Source organism: Sapajus apella, unplaced genomic scaffold, assembly GCF_009761245.1.
Source record: "Sapajus apella isolate SASKATOON/1434 unplaced genomic scaffold, GSC_monkey_1.0 scaffold33, whole genome shotgun sequence".
Taxonomy (NCBI): domain Eukaryota; kingdom Metazoa; phylum Chordata; class Mammalia; order Primates; family Cebidae; genus Sapajus; species Sapajus apella.
Genome location: NW_022436973.1, coordinates 2054721 through 2078904, shown reverse-complemented (window position 1 = coordinate 2078904; position 24184 = coordinate 2054721). Strand labels below are relative to the sequence as shown.

General features: G+C 39.6%; 1 protein-coding gene across 3 annotated transcripts in view; it reads right to left on the bottom strand.

Annotated features, from left to right (window-relative positions):
• The window catches only part of CHD6 (chromodomain helicase DNA binding protein 6), a 193934-nt gene that overhangs the window by 118712 nt on the left and 51038 nt on the right, over window positions 1-24184 (bottom strand). The window contains exons 2-3 of one of the 3 annotated variants that reach the window (XM_032294922.1): window positions 18471-18522; window positions 7664-8184 (exon numbers count right to left, since the gene is read on the bottom strand). In XM_032294922.1, the coding sequence (XP_032150813.1) occupies window positions 7664-8184; window positions 18471-18503 (554 nt within the window). In that variant the 5' untranslated portion in view covers window positions 18504-18522. Of the gene's footprint in view, window positions 1-7663; window positions 8185-18470; window positions 20492-24184 lie in introns of those variants that run through there. The other 2 variants (XM_032294923.1, XM_032294924.1) reach the window with 2 other exon arrangements.

Below are 24184 nucleotides of genomic sequence, written 5' to 3'. Positions count from 1 at the left end.
TTATACCAGGTTTTTCACTTGTTTACATTTTTGCCTGTTTCTTAAACACTTGTCACGGTTGTTTCTTGTGGAAAGCACCTCAAACTTGTAAAAGTACCTCAATGACAGGGCTCAAAGATACTTCTGTGACACCTTGCTTCCTTCACTATTTCATTCCCAGTAAAAATACTTATCAACAAAGCAAGACACAGAAGAGGCACTAAAAATATACTGGATAAATGAGTAGACATTTATCAAGCATTATTATTAATAACTGTTTCCTTACAAATTTGGTAAAGGTCTACTATGCACCAGGCCACAGAGTAAGCACTTCCAATGCTCTTAAAAAAACAGAAATAAAGACTTAGTGCTAAGCTTCCAAGGTGGGTTTCTGATATTACCATTTAGATTTCTACCCTGCTTAACACAAAGTCCAATGGGTTCCAAGCTCAGGGTCTCTACTGAGGACACATACACGCCTTTAAGTCTTCTTTATTCTAATAAATGGTCATAATGTAAAAACAAATTCTCCCAACAGAAAGAATGTCATTTATATAATCTCTTGAACCTGAAATTAGCTTCAATAAAGCTCTCCTCTCTAAATAGAAATAGCTGATTGACCTTCAAATAAATGAGAAAGAGCCACCAGCTCTTGTGAGGAAGAAAGCTAGTTGAGTTTTACTACTCTTACTGCACCACACAGTTATCAGCTGACTCAGCGGCAATCAGGCAGCCCAAACGGTTATATAACCAGGAGGCCTGGGGTTTAACACTTTGCAGAAGCAATCATCACAGATGAAAGCAAAAAAAAAAAGATAAAATGCTGGCTTTGGGAGAACAATCTGCTCTGGGTTGACAAACCAAACAAATGGGGATGAAAAACTGAAATTGGGGCTGATCATACCAACCACTACCTTTTCCTCTTTTTGCTTTTTCATTCCTAGCAGATGTTACATACAAAAACTTACACAGGCTCCATTTTTCCTGTGATCTTTCACCCAGGAAACATGTTTCTCAAAGGATCATCTAAGAATCAGCTACACTCTAATTACCTGGGAGAATTTTGAACTGCAGATTCCTAAGTTCCACCCAGACCTAATAAACCATTCTCTCTAGGGAATCTACTTTTCTAACAAGCTGTCCAGGTAGTTCCCTAGGCACAGCAAAGTCTGAGGACCAGATATCACAGTAGATAGACCTCCAATTGGGCCAGCACACTGACTAATTTCTTGACTTGCAGGAAAGAGTATGAACCGTTCTGATATGTGTGGAAATTCCAAAGCTTATCCTCTGTCCTCACCAACAATATGAACACCAAAACTCAAGACCCTAGCTTTTAAAAGTAACCTTTAGGCTGGGCACCATGGCTCATGCCTGTAATCCCAGCACTTTAGGAGGCCAAGGTGGGCAGATCACTTGAGGACAGGGGTTTGAGACCAGCTTGGCCAACAGAGGAAAACCCCATCTCTACTAAAAATACAAAAAATAAGCTGGGGATACACATCTGTAATCCCACCTACTCGGGAGGCTGAGGCAGGAGAATTGCTTGAACCTGGGAGGCGGAGGTTGCAGTGAGCCGAGATTGCGCCACTGCACTCTAGCCTGGGCAACAGAGTGAGACTCTGTTTCCAAAAAAAAAAAAAAGCAACCCTCAGCTCAGTCAAAGCGCTTGGCTCCGTATGTGAGAAAGGGCAACCTAAAGAGCTGACCACAGTCCTACTCCTCAGATACTCACTCCCTGGATATCGAGTAAAAGACTCAGAAGGCTTCATACACAATTGAAATGGATCATCTTTCCTGCTCACTCAGCTGTGCCTTAATGCCACGAAGCTGACTTTTTACTAAAGGCTATTTCAGGGGAAAAAAAATGAATTCACAGGCATTTACAAGCATTAGATGCAAAAACTGTTGTTGAGCACAGTATCCACTGCATAACAGTTCTTGCTATGATCTGATTTTGTCCACCAAAATTCCCATATTGGAAACCTTCATCTCCAGTGCAGCAGTGTTGGAAGTTGGGGCCTAATAAGAGATCAGATAAGAAGGCTCTGCCCTCATGAATGGATTAATATTGTTATCACAAGAGTGAATTATCTCTTGTTCTCTTTAGAGTAACATTTCATCCTCTCTTGCTCCTCTGCCTTTGGCCACAGGATGAGGAGGAGCACACAGGTCCTCCCCAGATTCCGGCACCTTACTGTTGGACTTACCAGTCTCCAGAATGGTGAGCCAAATAAATTTCTGTTCATTACACATTATCCAGTCTGTGTACTGTTACAGCAACATAAAATGAACTGTAACAGTTCTCTAATAAGAAATTTCTTTCTCAAATGGTAAAAATTTAGCTTCTCTGAGAAACTGGCATGTTGCTTTTCTAAGAACAAAACATCTTTCCAAAGCCCTTATAAACATTTCATGACTCTACACAATCTGACCCCTGCCTTTCTGACCCCCTGCTCCAGCTATACCAGCCATGTGTAGCTCTGTATCCATAGGTATGTGTACAGGTTTGTACGCACAAGCACACACGTACATCTATGTATGTCTTCTTAGGCAAATGGCTCCAATCCGCTCTGGAATAAGGTACTGTAATTTTAAAAACAGTATAAGCGGCCGGGCGCGGTGGCTCAAGCCTGTAATCCCAGCACTTTGGGAGGCCGAGGTGGGTGGATCACGAGGTCAAGAGATCGAGACCATCCTGGTCAACATGGTGAAACCCCGTCTCTACTAAAAATACAAAAAATTAGCTGGGCATGGTGGTGCGTGCCTGTAATCCCAGCTACTCAGGAGGCTGAGGCAGGAGAATTGCCTGAACCCAGGAGGCGGAGGTTGCGGTGAGCCGAGATCGCGCCATTGCACTCCAGCCTGGGTTACATGAGTGAAACTCTGTCTCAAAAAAAAAAAAACAAAAAAAAACAAAAACAGTATAAGCATATAAGCTACATCATATGAAATTTTAATTTCAGAGTCAGGAAAATGACAGAGCCTAACTTGGCTTCCTGAAGCAGCATTCTTTCTTGAGTGTTACAATAAAGAAGTGAACTACACTCATACTCAAAAATAATTCAGAGAAGCCAGTTTAGGTGATATATATTTGTTATCCCATCTATTTGGGAGACCCCATCTCTAATAATAATAATAATAATGATAATTTGGAGGGAAAAGAAGAGAGACTAGTTTCAGTTGGAACTTCTATTTAAGAGTTTCAGGCTTTTATCTCTTAAGCAGTACATGAATACTGATCACTATTAATATCATCCTTGAAAAGAAAAATTTGCTAGACTCTACCTATTACCTATTTAGAAAAGACATGTTCAATAATCTGTTTGTTTCTTCTCAAATACAAACAAAATCAGCAAAGGAAAAAGCTGAAGACATTTTAGTCCGTGAAAGGATACCATGGAATACACAAACTGAAATCCTATAGAGGAGGGGCCATTTCCTACAAATAAAAACCAATTTCTCTGACATTGAAATCTCCCCACATCCATTTCTTATCTTCCTTAGCAAAACATAAAGACACACGGCTATGGGGAGAAAAGTGGGTTTTACAGTCAGGTGAACCTGGAGTCAAATCTCAACAATGGTGTTCACTAGTTCTGTGCCTTGGACAAGTTACTTAACTTTTTGAACTTCCATTCAATTATAAAATGGATATGTTATCTACTGTTATATAACAATGGGAGTTAAAAGATACCTTATACAGGTCTTATTTTCAAGGAGCAAAGCTCTATCTTAGAATACAATAAAATTATATTTTTTATATATACACATATATACATATTTATATACGTATATATGTATACATGTATGGGGGGTGTGTGTGTGTATGTATGTGTGTGTGTATATATATATATAATATCATGGGTGAACCTGACAAACCTCTCTGTTGACCAGCCCCCCAGGAACATAAAAAGGCACAAGGCAAGGTGGTCCTGACTACAGGCACTTAGCTTTTGTTGAAGAAAATAAGTCACATATACATGAAAGCCACAATTGATGGGAAAGTAGCCTATTTTAGACTTCATACAAGACTGGGAATCAGGCCTGAGTTTGTAACACACATCTGTGAATGAGCTTAGACAAGTCACTTCTCTGTGGGTCTCCATTTCCTTGGCTACAATACAACAGGGCTTAACTAATTATCTTTTAGCCTTACCAGGTCTAAAGTTATGATTTCTAACAAAAAGTGAGGCTCCAAATGCTATGGAAGTTCAGAGGGGACACACAGGTACACTGGTTTGGGGAAGCTCTGTGGAACTGAGACTTGCACTCAGATCCAAAGAATGGAAAGGACTTGAGACCGAAAGAAGGAAAAGAGCTGGGGAAATAGCAAGAGCAATCCAAAGGAGAAGTGAGTCAAGGACTTTTAAGAGCTAATGAGATTAATCAAGCTGGCCAGGTGTGGTGCCAGGGATGGAAAGGGAGGGAGAGGTCAGACCCCAGAGGGTCTGAATAACAGAGAAAGGAGTCTGGATTTTGTCCTGGAGGCAAGAGGAACAATCAGGGGGCAATAGGAACAACCAGAAGATTCTAAGTGGTTGTAAATTGTCGAGGGAATCCCATTTCCCTGTCTCCATGTTTTTATGAGGAAAAGCACATTTTATTCCCAAGGACTGAAAAATACTGGAAATATATTTTCCACCCTTCTTCAAACTTATCTCACTTCCTTGATTGGTGAAATACCTGAATAGCAAGACCAGAAGAAGGAACGGAGCACACATGGCCCAGCACCACCTCTGCTTCAGAGTGCCTGCAGTGCTAGCAGATAAACTCAAGTGAGTGAGTAACAGCAAGTCTGATGGTGGCCACAAGCTAATGTATGTTCTTCAGTCCAGTTCATCAATAATAGAGTTGATAAATGAATGTCTATTTCTATTGACTACTTCTCAACTGATTTAGAATTGAGAAGGGAGAAAAGGAGCTTTGATTTACCTCCATACCACCACTGTTGCCAACATAAATAAAGGAACAGCAGTGCTTCAGGAAGACTAGCCAGGTGGCAGCTGGCAAGATGGACTGAAGGAAGAAAAGGCCAGAAGCCCGTAAATCAGTTGTGGAGCTCCTACAGTAATCCAAGCATTAAGTGAATCATTTATAACCATCAAGTATTATCCAGGGTCTAACCAATATCTGCTCAAATCAAAATGTGTACTTGAGCCAATCTGCAAGAGTAAATCAAAGTGAACAAAAAAACTAAGACTTAATTACTAACATATACATATGCATATAGATGTATTTTTAAATCAATTTACATCCTTCATATCTAAAACTGCTTTTCCCTACCAGTAGGATCACTAATTAAAGGAACCAAAACAACTTTATAAGATACAAAAGAGAAGGAATCAAAAGCAAACCAGTTCAGAACCCTGGACTACACAGAATTCTACTACGTTACAGATCAGTATAATATAGCGCCAAAATAAAGAGAGAGAAAGCTCATGTAACTTGTCCACATTCTAAAGAGATGATCATTTCTGTCAGCCTCCTCTAATAGGGTGCCTCTTGGACTTCTAAACTTCAAAAGGTCTGCTGTCTTCTAAGTTAGCAGCCTTTGAAAACACTACCAAGCACTTCTCCAACTCACTTATATTTCATACAGCCTAATTAGATCAAATAAGTTGCATTAGTATTGCTACATTTATATAACAAAGGCTGTTACATTTTCACTCTTCGGAATCCTGATTTTGCCTATGCATTTGGCATGCAACACGATGTTAAATGCCTCCTTATTTCCCCAAAATGAAATTTCTGACAATGTTTGTTACTCATCACTTTGTTTCAGACCTCACACAATGTAAATATGAATTTCTTAAAAGTGAAGGAGTTGACAAAATTGTAAAAACATCAGAAACCAGTGCCTAAATGTGCTCAGACACCTAAGGCTTTCTAATGTCTTCTAGATACAAATCAAGACTCCTTATTAGGGCTATAAAAACCTCCTCTAATTACCCTAAATTCTCAAACACAATCTTTATTCCTTATTATTCTCTGTAATAATAATTTAAAAAGTCACCACACTAGCTCATGTCTGATCCTCCTTCTTCATAGATGCTAGTACCCCAAAGTACCACTTCAGCCCTTCCAAAGTAACCTGGAGATGAAAATTATTGGTAGGGGCTTAAAAGTTACTCTGCTACTCCATCCACACCCTAGAGATCAGAGTATGCTTACTAGGTTCACTAAGAAACAAATCCTGTAAGCTTTTAGTTAGGCAGAATCTTGATTTTTGTCCACTTCTCTCTCGTAAGGTATTTTATGGGCATTTTCTATAACCTACATTCTTGGGATCCCACCCAAGTTTCTTTGGTAGATGAAAGATGAAATGCCCTGTCAGACAGAAGGGAGTGAATATTATGAGACAAAATTTTAATTTGGATTAAGAAACTATCCATCTGGTCCCAACAAACTGTCCTTCTGAAAAAGAACCGAGCCATACAGTCAACTCCAGGTTGCAACACACACCACTTAAAATGCATTCTTAAAATTACCTCCTTCATGCCTGACCAACACAGGTGTGATGGCCTCATGACTTTATGTTTTGTTAGTATCCACATCAATCTCTATGTTTTTTATGAGTGTTCTTGGTCTAAAATAATAGATACATCAAAAGACATAATTAACCTGTTCTTATACTGAGATTTTAGACATGTAATTCCTTAAGATAGGAGTCATACATTCGGTGTTTCCTCAAAATTCTAAAGTTCTGCACAAGGAATTTAGAAACAAAATGAGAAATACTGTATTTCCCTGTTTAAGGAGTGCATTTGCTGTCTTGATAGGATCTATATAGCAAATCTGTACTTATGCAGTCTGACCTCTCTGTAAGTCATTATGGTCTCCTCTGCTCTCATTTACTCAGTATTTCCTAAGCACTTGAAAATGTGTCAGGCACTGTCCTAGACATTGAACTAGATAAACAGATCAGGAATGGCCCTGCACTCAGAGCTTGGAGCCAGGGGAAGCTAGTCAGTCCTCATCTATCTGGAACTCTGCATATATCCACAGCTCTATCAGACTTACTGCACCACTGATTCCCATGATTGTGCATCCTCTTCATAGCAGCCCCTCTGCCACTCTACACCATTGCTGTTCCAAAACTCACTGCCCTCTGTATCACATCTGGGATGTTACTTCCCTCACACCCTGTTCATGTTAACATTTCAATTCTTTTTAGTTCAAAAGGAATGGCAAGAAACTGCATGGCCAGTATTAATTCAGGTTATCTTTCTCTCATTAGAAGGTGAAAAAAGTGGTTCATTTTTGGCTGAAAGCTAATATAGACACAAAGAACACATAAACATGGGATATAGGGGGCAAATCTACACATCTGGCAGGATACCAGCCACCAACTAAAGAATGCTAAGTACTAAGTATACAGACCAAAAACAATGATTGAGGTCTGAAGGGGGTGGGGAATTCTTGGGAATATCCTAAAAACACAAAAATTGTTTTTGAAACACTATGACTTCAGAAATGCAGCGAGGAAACAGCACCCTCCAAGGACAGTCCCTTGCATTAGCACCAAGGGGTTATCCTGCTCCTCATCCTATATTAGGTGAGATGTGAAGCTTAGGCCCGCAGGAGTGCAGCAAGGTTATGCCAGGGGCTTGGGCTAATGCCAAAAGCAAATCATCCTGCAATGGCACAGGCAAGTGCTCAGAGAAGGGAGAAAGGAACATACCTGGCCTTCTTGGACTTCGTCCTGGCCGTAGAGTCAGCGCAGCTCCTCTTCTCTTTGGCCTCCTTGGTGCCCGAGGCCTCCCGGGGCTTCCGTGTCTTCTTTGCCCCATCTTTTTGCTTCGGCTCCTTGTGCTCCTTGGCCTTCTTCGGCTCCTTGGCCTTCCTGGGTTCCTTTGGCTCTTTCGGTTCTCGTTTCCTCTTTGGCTTGGGCTCTCTGTCCTTGCTTCCCTTTGCTGCACCCTCTTGGTCACCTGGCTCCTTTTTCTTCCTTTTCTTCTTTACTCCAGTACCTCCTCCTCCACTGTCCTCCATCCCGTTATGGGATGTCATTTTCCTAGGAAAAAGAGTAGCAGCTTCCTCTTCGGCAGTATACAGATCCTTCTGGGGCAGACAGTGACTAGGAACATCTTCAATTTTCTCTTCTTGATCAGTGCTGCAGTCAAATGGGGATGGAGATTTGTAGTCAAAATTGACGGAGGCATCAGACATTGGGGAGTGATTCAGAACTTTTAAATTTGACAACTGTAAAAGCAAGAGAAACAAGCATATTACCCTTCCAATGCATGCTTCATACAAAGAATGTTAGAACACATGGATTTGCTCAACAAATATTTACTGAGTTCTCACTCTCCATTAGTTCTTACAGTGCTCACCTTGGAGACAGAGTGGCAAACAGGACACACACGGCCTTTACACTTGTGGAGCTGTGCCAACGTGTTGTTAGCATACTAAATCACTATCATTCAAAGGTACACCTTTGATTTTAACTAAAAATTGTGCTGTTCTTTATAATCATCTAATCTAGCCACCAGACTGAGCACCAAACCACCTTGGGCCACTTGCAAAAACCAAACTACCTGTATAGGAGGAAGCTTTATTGTGACAGAATCCATTAGAAAGCATGTGTCACAGGTGCTGAAGGCATCTGTAAAATGGAAATTTCAAAGCTGTTTTTTGAGCACCAACAAATAAAAGTACAGTCTCCCAAGCTGACCACTTTTTTAAGAAAACATTCCTTTGGGTATAGAAGTTATATCTCATTATTTCAGGTATGGTGTTGAAAAAAATATTTACAATTTCATAACAAAGCTAAGGTTGGTGATAATCAGTAACAATGTGGGTGCTAAGTTTCAAGGAACAGCACCTTCTCCTTGGTCTGGGACAAAGAAATAAGGAGAGCCTGGGAGGGACAAGCAGGCTTTCTAGGAAGACAGTTATAATCACCTTTGCACGATAACTTAGAAACAGCACCATTTGTGAGGAAACTGCTCTCTGAACAAGAGGATTGGCATGTGCTAAAGGGCATAGACAATTGCCCAGGTGGCATGGTTTCCCTTCAGTATGCTGGTTACCCAATCTGTGCTTGGACTTCCAGGCCCACCCCGGCAGTTACAGAGACTGTAACATTCAGCTGCATATTTCCCCTTCTGTTTTTTTCCAGTTCCTTTCCCTACTCAAATGCTCCCAAACATAGCACTGAGAATCCCAGGAGAAAAAGATGAAAGAAGAAAAGGAAGATTTTTTGTGGGGGATCTTTATCATATCAATACAGTCCACCCTCATAAACAAGCCTAAATCTGGAGGGAATTGGTCATTCTGACAGGACTCATTACTTTCCAAAAAAAAAAAAAAAAAAAAAGACAAGAAAAAAAGGAAAACAATTCAGTTTGACTATCTCATTACTGATTGAGCACTTGAGATGGCTTTGGAGAAGGAGGAGCTAAGTGGACATAAAAGGAATTTAAAATCAAATATAAAAAAATTGTTAAGGTGGTAAATTTACTATCATATGCTTTTTACCACAATTTTAAAAACTGTTTTAATGGGCTACAAGGCAAGAATAAATACAGCAGTGAGGTGACAGGTACCCAGGTAAAGCTAGGTTCCTGTGAGGTGCAGAGCCATCCTTGGGAGATTCCTGAGTTCTGTGCCAAGGGCACCTGGCCCTCAGGGAACAAGTTTTTGTTTAGCATACAAGGGTATAAAGACTAGGCTTTCAAAGATAACATAAAAGCTCTGCTCCCACCGAGGCAGCTCTCTGGTGGTCAGAGTGAGACACTCTCTTAAGCTCGTATCTCATGTCCAAGTCTCTTTTCTGAAGAACAGGGGTCCCCAAAGAAGCTAGAAGCAGGAAGCAGTAAGGGGGCATTCAATCCTTAGGCAATAACCAGAGCAGCAGCTAACATTTATTTAAAACACATCATATGGGTATACTAGGGCTTGTGTAAGGCATGTTTCGTGACCTCTTTATAACAATCCTCCAGGGTCAGTATAAAGATAAGATGCCCATTGTGTATACAGAAAAATGGAAAATTAGTGATGTTAATTGATGTGCCCAAGGCTAGTAAGTACAGGAGCTTGGATTTGAACTCTCTGTCTGGCCAAAGCTAACACTCACTTCAATGAGCACTGTATGACCTGCCAGAGAACTACAATGATTGCTAGGCCACCAGACCAGCATGATGAAACTTGGTTAGAAATCTTAAATGCAGCCAGGGATCCCGGTTCACACCTGCAATACTAGCACTTTGGGAGGCTGAGGTGGGAGAACCGCTTGAGGCCAGCAGTTAGAGACCAGCCTGGGCAACAGAGCAAGACCCTAACTCTTCTACTAAAAAAAAAAATTTAAAACATTTGCCAGCAGTGGTGGTGCACACCTGTAGTACTAGCTACTTAGGAGGCTGAGGGAGGAGGATCGCTTGAACCCAGGAGTTTTAAGTTACAATGAGCTATGATTGTGCTGCTGCACTCCAGCCTGGCCAACAGAGCAAGATTCTATCTCTTGAAAATAAAAATAAAAATAAATGTTAATTGTGATGGCACATGCAATCACCTTGGGAAAGGTCATGTAGTTCTTGAAGAAAAAGCAGATATTAGTAATAAAATACATAAAATTACAATAGAAAAGTCTACCAGAAATGTATTTTTGAAGCACCTTGGGAGCTTTGAAAATATATTTGATGAATATTAAAAAATATAAGACAAAAATATTTCTTTCATGTGTCTCAAGGTCAGTGGAGGGAAAGGCAAAGAGCCTAAATAAAAGCTTTGTTTCAGCTTCTACCAAGTGCATTAAATCACCACTTTGAAATGGACCCAAAAACGAACAGCTTAGAGATGATGGGCCACAAGGTCCCAACAGTATTTTACAAATTATGACAACAATTTAAATAGAGACAAGAATCCAAGAAAATAAGAATGAAATGGAGAGGGTCCACCGGCAACACATGCAGCAACGCTAGCTCATCAACTGCACTGTTAGTAAGAAGGCTGTTTCTGTGATTCCAAATTATCAATCCACAATATTCCTGGAAAAGACACTTAAAAGACTTGAATCTAGAAATTTTAAATATCAAACAGATGCCAATAATAATAATCTTACTAAAAATTGGATATTAGGAAGATACTAAGCTTATTAAATGTATCACATAACCAAAACAACCTTAAGATAAAGGCATATTATGACTCCATTTTACAGAGTAGAAGCCTAGATAGGCTAAATAACTTACCTTGGTCACGCAGCTAGTAAGCGGTAAAGCTAAGATTTGAACCCAGATTTGACTCCTACTTCAAGGGCCATTGCTGTTAATCACTTCACACTGCCTCGTGTACTGGATACAACAAACTTAGAAATAAGAATCAGCAAGAACCTCTAACCAAGCTCTATTTTGTTTCTATCACCCATTCCCCAACACACGTGTATCTTCTCAACCTTTCCCCAGAGGACTTTCAACTCACTAACTTTTCCTCTTCTATCCATTTCTTCATAAATCCACTTGTTCTCCAGATCAGATGAGAAACACATCAAGAATAAATAATTTATTAAATCAATGGACATATATTAAATAAATGTAGTAGGACATATATTAAATAAAAGATGTCTAAGACTTTTCAACTTCACCCAGAAGGGTCCTAAGATCAGGGTCATTTTAAACGTGGACTTGGCAGCTACCGAAGATCTACAACCAACATCTGTAAGAACGTAATTTGTTGGCAGTAGACATCATTTTTCTTTTATCCTTACAAAATGAGAATGTTTTGTTCTCAGTATCTAAATATTACGTAGTTCCTGGACGGTTAGTTACAAACCATATCAAAATGAAAAAGAAGCTCCTATTGTATGTACTTTTGCTTTTTTCATAATACTTTAACACTTTGGGCTACTTTTTCCCAAGGATGAATCAAAGCTTATGCAGAGGGGCCGGGCACTATGGCTCATGCTTATGATCCTGGCGCTTTGAGAGGCTGAGATGGGTAGATTGCCTGAGCTCAGGAGTTTGAGACCAACCTGGGCAAAAGAGTGAAACCCCGTCTCTACTAAAATACAAAAAAATCAGCTGGGCGTGGTGGTGGTACCTATAATCCCAGCTACTCAGGAGGCTGAGGCATGACAACTGCTTGAACCCGGGAGGTGGCGGTTGCAGTGAGATGAGATTGTGCCACTATACACCAGCCTGGGCAACAAAGTGAAACTCTGTCTCAAAAAAAAAACAACAACTTAGGCAGAGGAAGACAATTCTTCACAGTCACATCAACACTTGTGTGTGAGCTAAAAAACGTCACGGTTCCAAATCCTTCATCACGACTTTGAAGCTGTGCCAAAAACTTAGTTACCAGAGTTTCCCAGATGCCTCTGGTCAAGACAGGAGATGAGGAAATTCTACTAATTGATTTTAGTAGTCTTTTTTATGATAGTGTTTTCTACATGTAAACTTACAAGACTTGCAGCTTCTTTATGCATAGGATTTTAAAATTTTATTTCCATTAAAAAAATTTATGTCTGTCTCATAAATGCTAGTGACATATTTGATAACATAGTAACATAAACTAAAAACTGCAGTTCAATTTAAATATTAAATGTTATTAGTATTGTTATAATTAATCCTACTTATAATTTTTAATATTAATATTTTAATACAAAAATTAAAATTAGTATTTAATAAAAAATTAAAATATTATTTTAATAAAATATTACATCATAATATGATTACTATATCATATGTACTAAAATCATGTTATATAATCATATAATCATATGATTACTACATCACAGTAATCATATGTTACTGTGTATGTATAGTAATATTCATAGTAATACATAATATGACTACATAGTAACATATGATTACTATGTAGTATTTTATTTAAAATTGTGTCAACTTATAATTTACTTTGGTCTTAAAAAGACCCTAAATAAATGTGCTGGCAAACTCTTATGATTCTAGTCAGGATGGGCCTCTGAGGTCGAGTTCAAACTTCCATTTCAACCTTTCTAACATACAAGCAAAGAATTAGGAGAGTGAGAAAATAATAACGAATAAGTTCTAGAGGCAAGAAGCTTACTGCTCACAAGGCATATGGCAGAGCCGCACAGCTCAGCTTCTCAGCATATCCTTCTTTATATGAAGCTAAAGCCTACCCTCCTCTAACTCTCCCCATGTGTCCCATTCTTTTCCACAGGTCCAACAATAGATACATTTAACCTCTTTTCCATGTGATGCCCTTAAGTCTTCATTTCTTCAGACTACACAGTCCTAGCTTTATCCACAGCTCACATGAAGTAAGTCAGTGTTATTTTGCTATTCCAGTCACTTTATTCTGGCCTCGAGTATATGTTTCTGAACATAAAGTGAATTAGAATAATGGAAAAAAAACTATTAAGATATGTTCAAATAGGGGAAAGCATTTAATGCTCAGACTTCTTTTCCTTTTGGAGGAGGGAGGAGAAAGGAGGTGGAGTGGTACCTTTTAAGTCCTTTTGAAACATGATTCTAGGGTGAGGCTGTTTTGAATCTTGGTTCTACAGGACAATTTACTAACTAACCCTCTTTATACATGTTGGAAAAGGCCTTCCAATGACTACCAAACTCAAGGTCTGACTAGTATTAGCCCAGATGATCTTCAGATCCTCTGCAGGATGAGGCCAAAAAGTCTTAAAGGTAAATTATTCACTCAACCGTATTATTGACTTTGCTGTTCTTCCTCTTTCACTATTCTGAACTATGAACCATGACTTAGTGATCCATCCTACTAGTAAACATCTTCCTAAGCAACTGAGTTCTCATCTCTCCCTAGAGGACTGCCAGGACTAATTCTTTTGGGAATTTGGTGGTTTGCTAATCCACCGTGATTCTCTGTTCTAGTTCACCCTTGGTCACCACCCAAAATTTAGCACCACACTCCAGGCCTTTCCTTTCTCCCTTCCTACCATGTCTTTCAACTTTCCAAATCCACCTATATTATTCTCTTCCATCCAAAGCTTTCCTTCTGAGTCCCATGAAGCAAGAAGCCTGACCTGGCTCCCCACAGAAGACATCATCTCTTTTTAGAACGCTCTCAAATTCTTTGGTGGGGCTGACTTTCCCTCAGCCCCCATACTCTCCAATTACAGAGCATGATTTTCCACCACAAGGTAAAATTCTGGCTCTTCCGAGGCATATTTCATCCCCTGGTTATATAAACAGTTTGTAACCAGGCTAGACATTTCTTGAGAAATTGTTTTTGTTACTAATGAACCTGGCCCCAAGTAGAACGCAAGTATTTCTGAATTAATATTAATGAATTAATGCTGAAAAACTTAGCAAATATTTGTTTAGTGAATAAATTATACATATAGTCACTCCAGGGAAGAAAATAAGGTCTAATAATCTGAAAGTCTTTGATATTCTCACAGCGTATCTGAAGAAAACTCTTCCCATCTTTATGTTTTCTAGAGGACCTAAGAATGAAGGGCTTTGCTTACCCAACTCTTAGCATGGGGTCAGGAAGCAAGGTTCTCCTGTAGTTATTCAAGTCTGGGTTGCCTCCTGGTCACAGCTCCAAGCTGTCATCCTATTTATAATATTATGTATTTCTATTGTATTCACTGCTTATTAACTGTCTTCTATACTGGATATGTGGTCCCAAAGCCCTCTTACCCCTCAAGATTATACCAGCCTACAGAACATATTATACATTACATAATATTTATCATTTTTTATGCTTTTCCCAGTGCCAAGCAAGAAGCTGAGATGAATAAAAATCAATATTCCTACATCACAGTTTTTTTGTTGCTAACATTAAGATGTGCCCTCTTGCAAAGAAGTATTTACAACTATATTATACAACAATAGTGCCAAATAGGTTTTCAATGATTAGAGTTCACATTTTATTTCTCTCTCTCTCTCTCTCTCTCTCTTTTTTTTTTTGAGACGGAGTTTCATTCTTGTTGTCCAGTCTGGAGTACAATGGTGTGATCTCGGCTTACCACAACCTCTGTCTCCCAGGTTCAAGCGATTCTCCTGCCTCAGTCTCCTGAGTTGCTGGGATTACAGGCATGCACCACTATGGCCAGCTAATTTTGTATTTTTAGTAGAAATGGGGTTTCTCCATGTTGGTCAGGCTGGTCTCAAACACCTGACCTCAGGTGATCCGTCTGCCTCAGCCTCCCAAAGTGCTGGGATTATAGATGTGAGCCACCACGCCCAGCCACATTTTATTTCTCTAATTTTTTTTCTGCCTAATAATGCTTAATCATCTTAAGAATTAAAATAAACGTATTTCTTAGAAGCAGTTTAGTTCTTTTTAATGTAGATTAAAAGTCTATAGCTCTCCCGAGTGATTAATTTTTAAACATTTTATTAAAGTCTATTTTTCTCGTAACCCTTCTTTAGGCAAAACAAAGTCGATCTCTGAACCCTCTGTTCTGGGCACAGTACTCCTATTATGTCTTTTCTGGTTAATAAAGAAGCATGATTATTTATTACTGAGTTTTAATTTAATTTGTAAAAATCTACCAACTCAGTTTAATTTACCTTGATAAGATTCTGAACAAAGAAATGAAGAATATCAAGATCAGAGTATATTTACATGCTATTTTTCTCCAGTGAAGAGGAAAAGTGAATTAACAGGAATGAGGGTTTTTAAAAGGTGGATGTTTTATTTGCTGCTACTTCTAACACCTCAGAATCATGGTAAGAGAAAAGACAAAGTCTGATGGTTACTTTTACTGTGAAACTGAAAGATTCCTTGCCACTGACAAACTGAATACCAGGTACTCAACAAATTACCCCACTTAATCCCAATCTTATGATGTGAGACATGTATGATTGCTCCCATTTAAGTGACAGAAAAACAAGGTTGGCTTTCGTCTTTCGGCTCAAGGGAGGTCAAGGTGCAACCTTCTTGGGTTGTCTTGAATCGAATTCATCTGGCACCATCTGCCGCCACCATGCCACTGAAGTTCGATCCCAATGAGATCAGATCGTCGGGGTGAAGTTGGTGCCATGTCTGCACTGGCCCCCAAGATCTGTCTCCAAAAAAGGTTGGTGATGACATTGCCAAGGCAACTGGTAACTGGATGGGATCTAGGATTACAGTGAAACTGACCGTTCAGAACAGACAGGCTCTGACTCAGGTAGTACCTTCTGCTTCTGCCCTGTTCATCAAAGCCCTCAAGGAACCGCCAAGAGACAAAAACAGAAAAACATTAAACACAGTGGAAATATCACTTTTGATGAGACTGTCAACATTGCTCGACAGATGCAGCACTGATCTTTAGCCAGAGAACTTACTGGAACTATTAAAGAGATCCTGGGGACTGCCCAGTTTGTGGGCTGCAATGTTGATGGCCACCACCCTCGTGACATCATAGATGACATCAACAGTGGTGCTGAGGAATGCCCAGCTAGTTAAGAAGCACAAAGGAAAATATTTCGATAAATGATCATTTGACAAGGCTGAACTTACCCAAAGTTATACAACTAAATGGTAGGGTCAGAATTTCAATCTTGTTCTATGGAAATCAAAGCTGAAGTTCATTCCAGAATATGGGCCTCTTCTCTGTTAAGCACTGAACTCTCTCCATCCTGGAGCCTTTTTTTTGCTTTAACTTGAACATAATATTTTATTTTCATGCTCTGCAACTTCTTACAATTCAGTCATCAGTATGGCCTACCATCAGTATTTATAAGAGGAGCAGAAGCAAGCCTTTCTGCCAAGTGGCTCACTTATTTAACCTCCTTCTCTATCCTATCTAATATTAACTTTAAATGAAAAATCCCATTCTGTTCACCAACATTATCATGAGGTCTAAAACAAAAACCCATCCAACTGAAGCTACGTAACAGCTGGCTAACATACCAAAGGTCTTAACATAAACCAGAAAATCTCAGAAGAAAGAAACCAGAATTCATTTTGATGCAATTGTTATAGAATGTTTTGATTTAAATAAAAGCTTATCTCAAAGGATGTCTAAAAATAAAAATATGTGCAGATTCCCTTAAGAAATATAAACCTGCTCACATATCACAAATGACAACAGTTTTGAGGGTCTGAGGTTCTCTTCAGTAAGGTGTTCTTTGAGGAGTCTCGCTCTTGTCATTCAGGCTAGAGTGCAATGGCACAATCTCGGCTCACTGCAACCTCTGCCTCCCAGGTTCAAGCAATTCACCTCCCTCAGCTTCCTGAGTAGCTGAGATTACAGGTAACTGCCACCATGCCTGGTTAATTTTTTTGTATGTTTAGTAGAGATGGGGTTTCACCATGTTGGCCAGGCTGGTCTCAAACTCCCGACCTCAGGTGATCTGCCTGCCTCGAACTCCCAAAGTGCTGGGATTATAGGTGTGAGTCACTGCGTCCAGCCAGTGCTGTGTTCTTTTTAACAGCAGCATAATATTCCATTAGGTGGGGGTGCTATGATTTAAACAGTTCCCTTTTTGATGGATGTGTAGGTTCTTTTCCAATTTTGCTAACATATGTGAAACAGCAATTCAGCCTTTATACACACAGTTTTGCACACCTAAGTATATCCATAGGGTAAGTTCCTGGCAGACGGAACTGCATTCCATGTAGTATTTGCCTATCAGCTGACAACTCTTTGAGCTAGGACAGATATAAATTCAATGTGAAGACAGTATTTAGTCACTGCCCTTCTTGATATCTGGCAGCAGATGAGTTAGTTAATTAATTTCCAAAATCAACCTATCCACTGAGGACAGACCAGAGGGTAGTCCTTGGAACCATAACCCTAAGTCACCCTATTATTAGACTAAGGTTGCCTAGGAGCAAACTGGAAAGGTAAGAGTGGCTACTCTCATCCAACCTCTTTGTTACAGAGTCCCAGTGAAAAGCAGGGATTTAGATACCCCAGTTCCCAGGTTATCATTCAATTCTGTAAAAGAAAAACCAGTCCATCAGAAATCGCCCATTTCCAAGAGACAGAGACAAATCTTCCACTTCACCTCCCGACTGAGGTCTCAGAGTTCCTTTGAATATATTACCACCCACAGCAAAGCAGTACCAACCAAGGAAATAGATCCTGGCAAGATAAATCACATTCTCCATTCCACATCCCCTTCAAAAAACCAAATACCAAAGAGTTGATCCTCCCATTCTTCTCATTATTTCACTATTCTCTCTAGGGAGAACCCATCCACAGATCAGTATAAATAAGGATTTTGTAAGTAAGAATGCTTTTAGTTTAACCAAAAATCCGGAAGGATACATATATAAACTATAACAAATTGGTCACATCTTTCAGATAAGACTCAGAAAGCTGTTCCAAGGAAGTGTTTCTCTTCTACTTGGCCAATTTGAATAATATTCTGATGTACAGTTTTCATTACATTTACTCCTATGTGAAGATGAACTGAGCAACAAGAAAAATTCATATTAAGTCATTCAGAACAGAGCTCTCAGTTACTATAATACAGGCAACAGGGGAAGTTAAGAGGTTAAGGGATGAGCCAATGCTGCCAGGTGTCTCCCCTTGTTGAAAAGGCACCAAGATATCCTGGATGCATTCACCCAAAAGAAATGTGCTCACTTACCTGCTTCTCTTTCTTCTGTATTTTCATCTTCATCTATTGAAGATATGTCTTTCTGTAAAACATTTTTTAAAAGTCAAAGATTATAACAAAACCCAAAATGAGACATTTTCAGTATCTCCAGATTAACTGTAACACACAAGGAAAACAAGAAATAGGGGATTACTTCTGCAGAACATTTATGTCCAATAACTCCCAGAGCTCTAGGTGTAGACCTAATTTGGTCTAACTCTATTAGACCTTAATTTACTGTACCCAATAAAATGAAGTAAAAAAGATACTGTCTTTGTAGATGAAATCAGTTATAAAAGCTACTGGCATGTATGAAAGTTACTGGTAGCTAATAAAGGAGCAAAACCAATAACATGCCTTTACTGAGAGGTATTAGGAGATGGGGAGGAAATAAGGTAAGCCCTCATCCCTTTTTGAAGAAAACAATCAATGATGTCTACAATGGATAAATCAGAAAACAGAAACATAGACAATAAAAAAAAGCAAAGAGTTCAAAGCAATTTTAAGGAGACAGGAGTTGGTATATTATTTCATGTTTTAAACCACATGCATTTATTACTTGAAAAAAAAATTCCATTGCAATACTTTGTAATTTTTTTAAAGGACTGATTTTACTCTACCCAGGACTTAAGCCCCCATTCCCACGGCAACCATAATGCCCTTGACGACACTTCTCATAAATGACTTGTAAACACAGTAAGAGCCCACTAATTTGTCTTTAGGGGTACAAAGCCGTGTTGGGGCATCTCAGGGAAAAGAACAAACCTTAGTCTATGAAACCCAGAATTTGGGGCTGCCTGCAACACTAACTAGTAGTACTACTGTCTCAGATCTGAAGCTCCTACCTTCCTCATTAACAAACAATACAAAGATCACAGAATCTCAGGTTTCTGGTTCTAGCTGGGATATAAACACTGCTTCCTATTTTTTGTTTACTTTGATTTCCTGGTCATCCCACACAGCTACACAACACCACTCACTCAGAAAACCAAATTCCCCTTAAGTTTCCTAATTATTTCTCATATCCAAATTAATGTGATGTGTAGGCATTAAGTTTTAATAGACAGCTTTTAAGATTAGAGCTTTAAGATTAAAGTGAGATACGTATTTGAGGTGGTAGATAGGACAATTAGTTTGATTTAATTATTCCACATTGTATTCATAAATGATGTCATTACTCTGTACCCCATAAATATATACAACCATAATTTGTCAATTTGAGATTTAAAAAAGATTAAAGTGAGATTGTTCCAATTCTAAGTGAGTTCATGGCATGTTGGAAGCAAACAGAAACACGAAAGACAAGATTCTAATCATCCTTGGGACCGCAATTACAGCTTATCATTTTACTGTCAAATTTAGATTTTTTTCCTCTTAAGAGAGGCATTTTCTATTAAAAGAACCACAAAATGCCATGGATTCTGTCCTAGAGAGACAGGTCTACCAAGGTACTGCTGTTTGCAAAGAGTGCAGCAGCCGAGGAGGTTAAGTGCTGTAGCTGGAAAGCAGGCATGGTCAGATGCTAAGGGGAAGGGGAGGAGGGCAGAGATGAACTGGCTAAATCAGAGAAAGGCAAGTCCAGTTAGTAAATGGTGCTTCTAAGAATTAATGCGAGGGACAATGTTTGATAGAACAATTATTTACCTCAAGAAGCCATAAATTCCAGATAAATGGTTAAGTGCTCAGAATCAAGGCAGTTAAAATAAAAAAAAAAAAAGAAAACTTCTCTCCTAAGCTTCATTACAGTGGAGTCAGTTATAGATAAATTATGTTTGTTAGTACAAGTTTATCTCCTTTATTTCAAATCTTTAAATTATCAGACCCCAGAAAACTGACATTCTCAACCATCACAAACTTCCACAAAGTCAAAAAGAAGTTTGGGGGAAAATTCCAGCTAATAAAAAAGGGTATTATCAATAATAAGACCTGTGTCTCAAATAAAATTCTGCCCAACAAAATGAAATCGTTAAAAATTAAAGAAAGGTCAGGTGCAATGGCTCACACTTGTAATCCTGGTACTTTGGGAGGCCAGTTGAACCTAGGGATTTGTTGACCAGCCTGGGCAATACGGCAAAAACTTGTCTCTACAAAAAATACAAAAATTAGCCAGGTGATGACTTCCACCTGTGGTCCCAGCTACTGGGGAGGCTGAGGTAGGAGGGTCATCCAAGTCTGGGAGGTCCAGGCTGCAGTGATTTTGCGCTCCTGCACTCCAGCCTAGGTGTCAGAGTAAGGCCCTGTCTCCAAAACAAAACAAAACAAAACAAAACACTACAGGAAAACTCTACCAAGGTTAATAAAAAATTATCTTTAATGTATAAATAACTGCTACAAGTATGATGCAGCAGGGACATCAGAAAGCACACTTTCTGATTCACTACCACAAACTAGCACTAGAATAAAAATAAACAGGGCCCCTAACACTGCCAGGAATGTGGGAACACAGGTCCTACTTATAACTGCGAATGGCACTTTTAACTGTTTCAATCTTTCTGAAGAGCACCCAGACAATGTACCACTAGATCTATAAACGTTTTCAATCCTTTTGTAAGCGAGTTCCACTTTAAGAAGTATATCCCAAGGCCAAGAATGGGTAGGAAATGAACCTGACCCTCATGGGAAGGTCAGAGATGAGTTGGGTGAAATGTGAAAATACCCATCACATCAGACTCGGCCATCCTCTGAGACAGGGCGAATGTGCACATGAAATATGAATGATGGCGATGTTACTGTAGAATAACTGGCTGGTTCACTGAAAGTAAACTCTGGCATATCTTGTGTTCCTGTCAAATCATTTCTGGCTCCCTAACAGATCACAAAACACACCAGCATGCTGCCACCCCCACAAAGTAACAAGCCTCATCAACATTAATAGGTGTTCAATAAGCATTTATTGACTTGTACTTCTCCAAACAGCACCTCATAATTTACAGACACTCTTAAATTACTTCTACTTTTTAAACCTTTTTAAAGGCACACATGAGAAAATACATATAACAATGTCATCTTTTTGTAAGGCTAAATTTTAGGTACTAGAATAGATGAATAGATACACCCTACAGCTTGTATTTCTGCACAATGCGGGGAATGTCTTTACAGCCTCTGTTGCCATCACTCAAAACTTCTGATTAGATCCTTGTGGTTCAATAAAGAACAAATCAAAAAGTAATTTCAGGGTCTCAATACTTAATTAGAAGCATAATACAGATAATTCTACAGATAATTCTGTGTGGGCAAACCAGAAAACTTGTCAAAAGCGGAAAATATCACGTGTCTAACTTCTGAATTGGGTAAACTGTGGAAGCTGGTGGGACTCTCTCTCTCCCTGCTGTATTATGTGTGAGTGCTTCTGTAGGAGTGCAGCATTTAATTACCCTCACAAGAAGGTAAGCTGCTAATGATGTAAAAGCAAACAATATAAAAGCTCCCATTCTTCTTACACTCACCCATCTGGGGATGCTCCTATTAAGAAAAATGGGTGCAAGGTTTCAATAAGAACATTTTGAAAGTTTTTTAAAAATTACTTTCTCTCTCACCAGTCCAAACATTTTGCAACAGTGCCTGTGCCATTTCCATGTTCCTTGGTGCTTTGTAATGGTAACTTTTTAAAAATAACAAAAAATCAGTTCATACTATTCAACCATTCATTCACAGAAATGATTTAAATTCACTATACCTTGAGAGCTCTGCCAACCTAACAATCCCTGCTCAGTCCAAGGGTCTATTTCATTAGAAGAGTGTGCGTTTTGCAAACACAAATGAGTGCATACCCAGCAGACCCCTACCAAGGTCCTTCATATTCACAGAAGATGAGAGTAGACACAACTGAACACCGTAACGATGGAGAACTTTGCTAGTAACAGGCCCCTACCCCCCACCACTCTCTCAGGCACTTCGAGACAGAGTATGTGGGAAGCAACTCTAAAAATCAGACCTCAGATTTTCCACAATGAACACGTATTTTTATAATTTACTCATGCCCATCCTCAACCTTGAGATTGTTTCCTAAGAACCACTCTAACAATAGCAGGCATAAATAAGGTAATCCCACATTGTTATACCGTGGGGATTTTGGACAGGAATAGGAATAAGGACAGAGAATAACCCATCTGGGAAGAGTGACAAATCAAGATAGCAGAGATGTCTTAAGGAATGCCACCTTCCTTAAACCCCTGTCCAAACACCTCTTATCAAGACTCCTAACCGCAAAGGCAGTCCGATGGGTAAGAAATCCCCCAACTTCCCATTTCCCTACCTTACTACTATCCACACCCACAAACTGGACACATGTACCTATCTCTACTGTGTGAGCAGTCTGCAGGAGGTACTTTAATAGCAAGGGTTTGAAGTACCAGAAAGCAGAGTCCGAATCTGGGCTCTAATGACGACGAGACATGAGAAACCCCTTCCAGACTTTGTTTCCTCCCCTGTAAAATACTGACAACATGTGCCTCGGAGGGCCTTTGGAGAATTAAAAGGGATGACAATCTATGGCATCCCTCAAATGGTGAAGAGTCCTTATGGTTTTCCCTCCAGTGTCATTGAAAGAAGACGTAAATGACGAAGAAGATGTTTTAATGATGTAAAAACAATATAAAAGCTCCCATTCCTTCTTTTTTTTTTTTTTTTTTTGAGACGGGGTTTTTCTCTTGTTTCCCAGGCTGGAGTGCAATGGCACGATCTCAGCTCACCGCAACCTCTGCCTCCTGGGTTCAGGCAATTCTCCTGCCTCAACCTCCTGAGTAGCTGGGATTACAGGTACGCGCCACCATGCCCAGCTAATGTTTTGTATTTTTAGTAGAGATGGGGTTTCCCCATGTTGACCAGGATGGTCTCGATCTCCTGACCTCGTGATCCACCCGCCTCGGACTCCCAAAGTGCTGGGATTACAGGCTTGAGCCACCCCACATTCCTTCTTAACACTCACCCATCTAAGGATGCTCCTATTAAGAAAAATGGGTGCCAAGTTTCTTTCAAAGTTTTTTTTAAGTTACTCTCTCTCTCTCGCTCCAGTTCAAAAATTCTGCAACAGTGCCCCATCTCCTGGGGACAACTAACCTTCCCGTCTGTATTTGAGATCCACCCTCTCTCCCCCTTCTCAGCCACCTCAGTCTCTTGATTACCTCAAAGTTACTCTTTCCTCATTTCATTCAGGACTCTCAAATGTCACCTTAGCAGCAATGCCTTCCCTAGCCACCCTACAGAAAACAGCACCCTCACCTCCCACCCAGCACCGCTCTGTTATCTTCTTATCCTAATTTTATTCTCCTCCAGGTATTTATTACTCCCGGACATATTATAGTAAGACCTTACCTAATGTCCAGATTCCTGGAAAAAGCTATGCCTTTAAGTGAAACAAGGACTTTCAGTGAAACAACTTAAGGCAGGTCCTCTAATCAACATCATTTTGTTACAATGTTGATGAGGAAAAATTATTTTCCTTATATGTTGTTTAGCTTAAAGTAAGGACTTCCTATGTATCTATCTGGTTTTAAGCTTATTGCTTGTTCCTGACACACAAAGTGTACACACAGAGACACACGGTAAACTTTGTCTTGTTCCTGCTATACTGTTACACACACACACACACACACACACACACACACACACACACACACACACGGTAAACTTTGTCTTGTTCCTGCTATATACACTCCCAGAGTCTGGAATGGGATTGAGCTCCTAGCAGGTGCTCAACAAGCAGT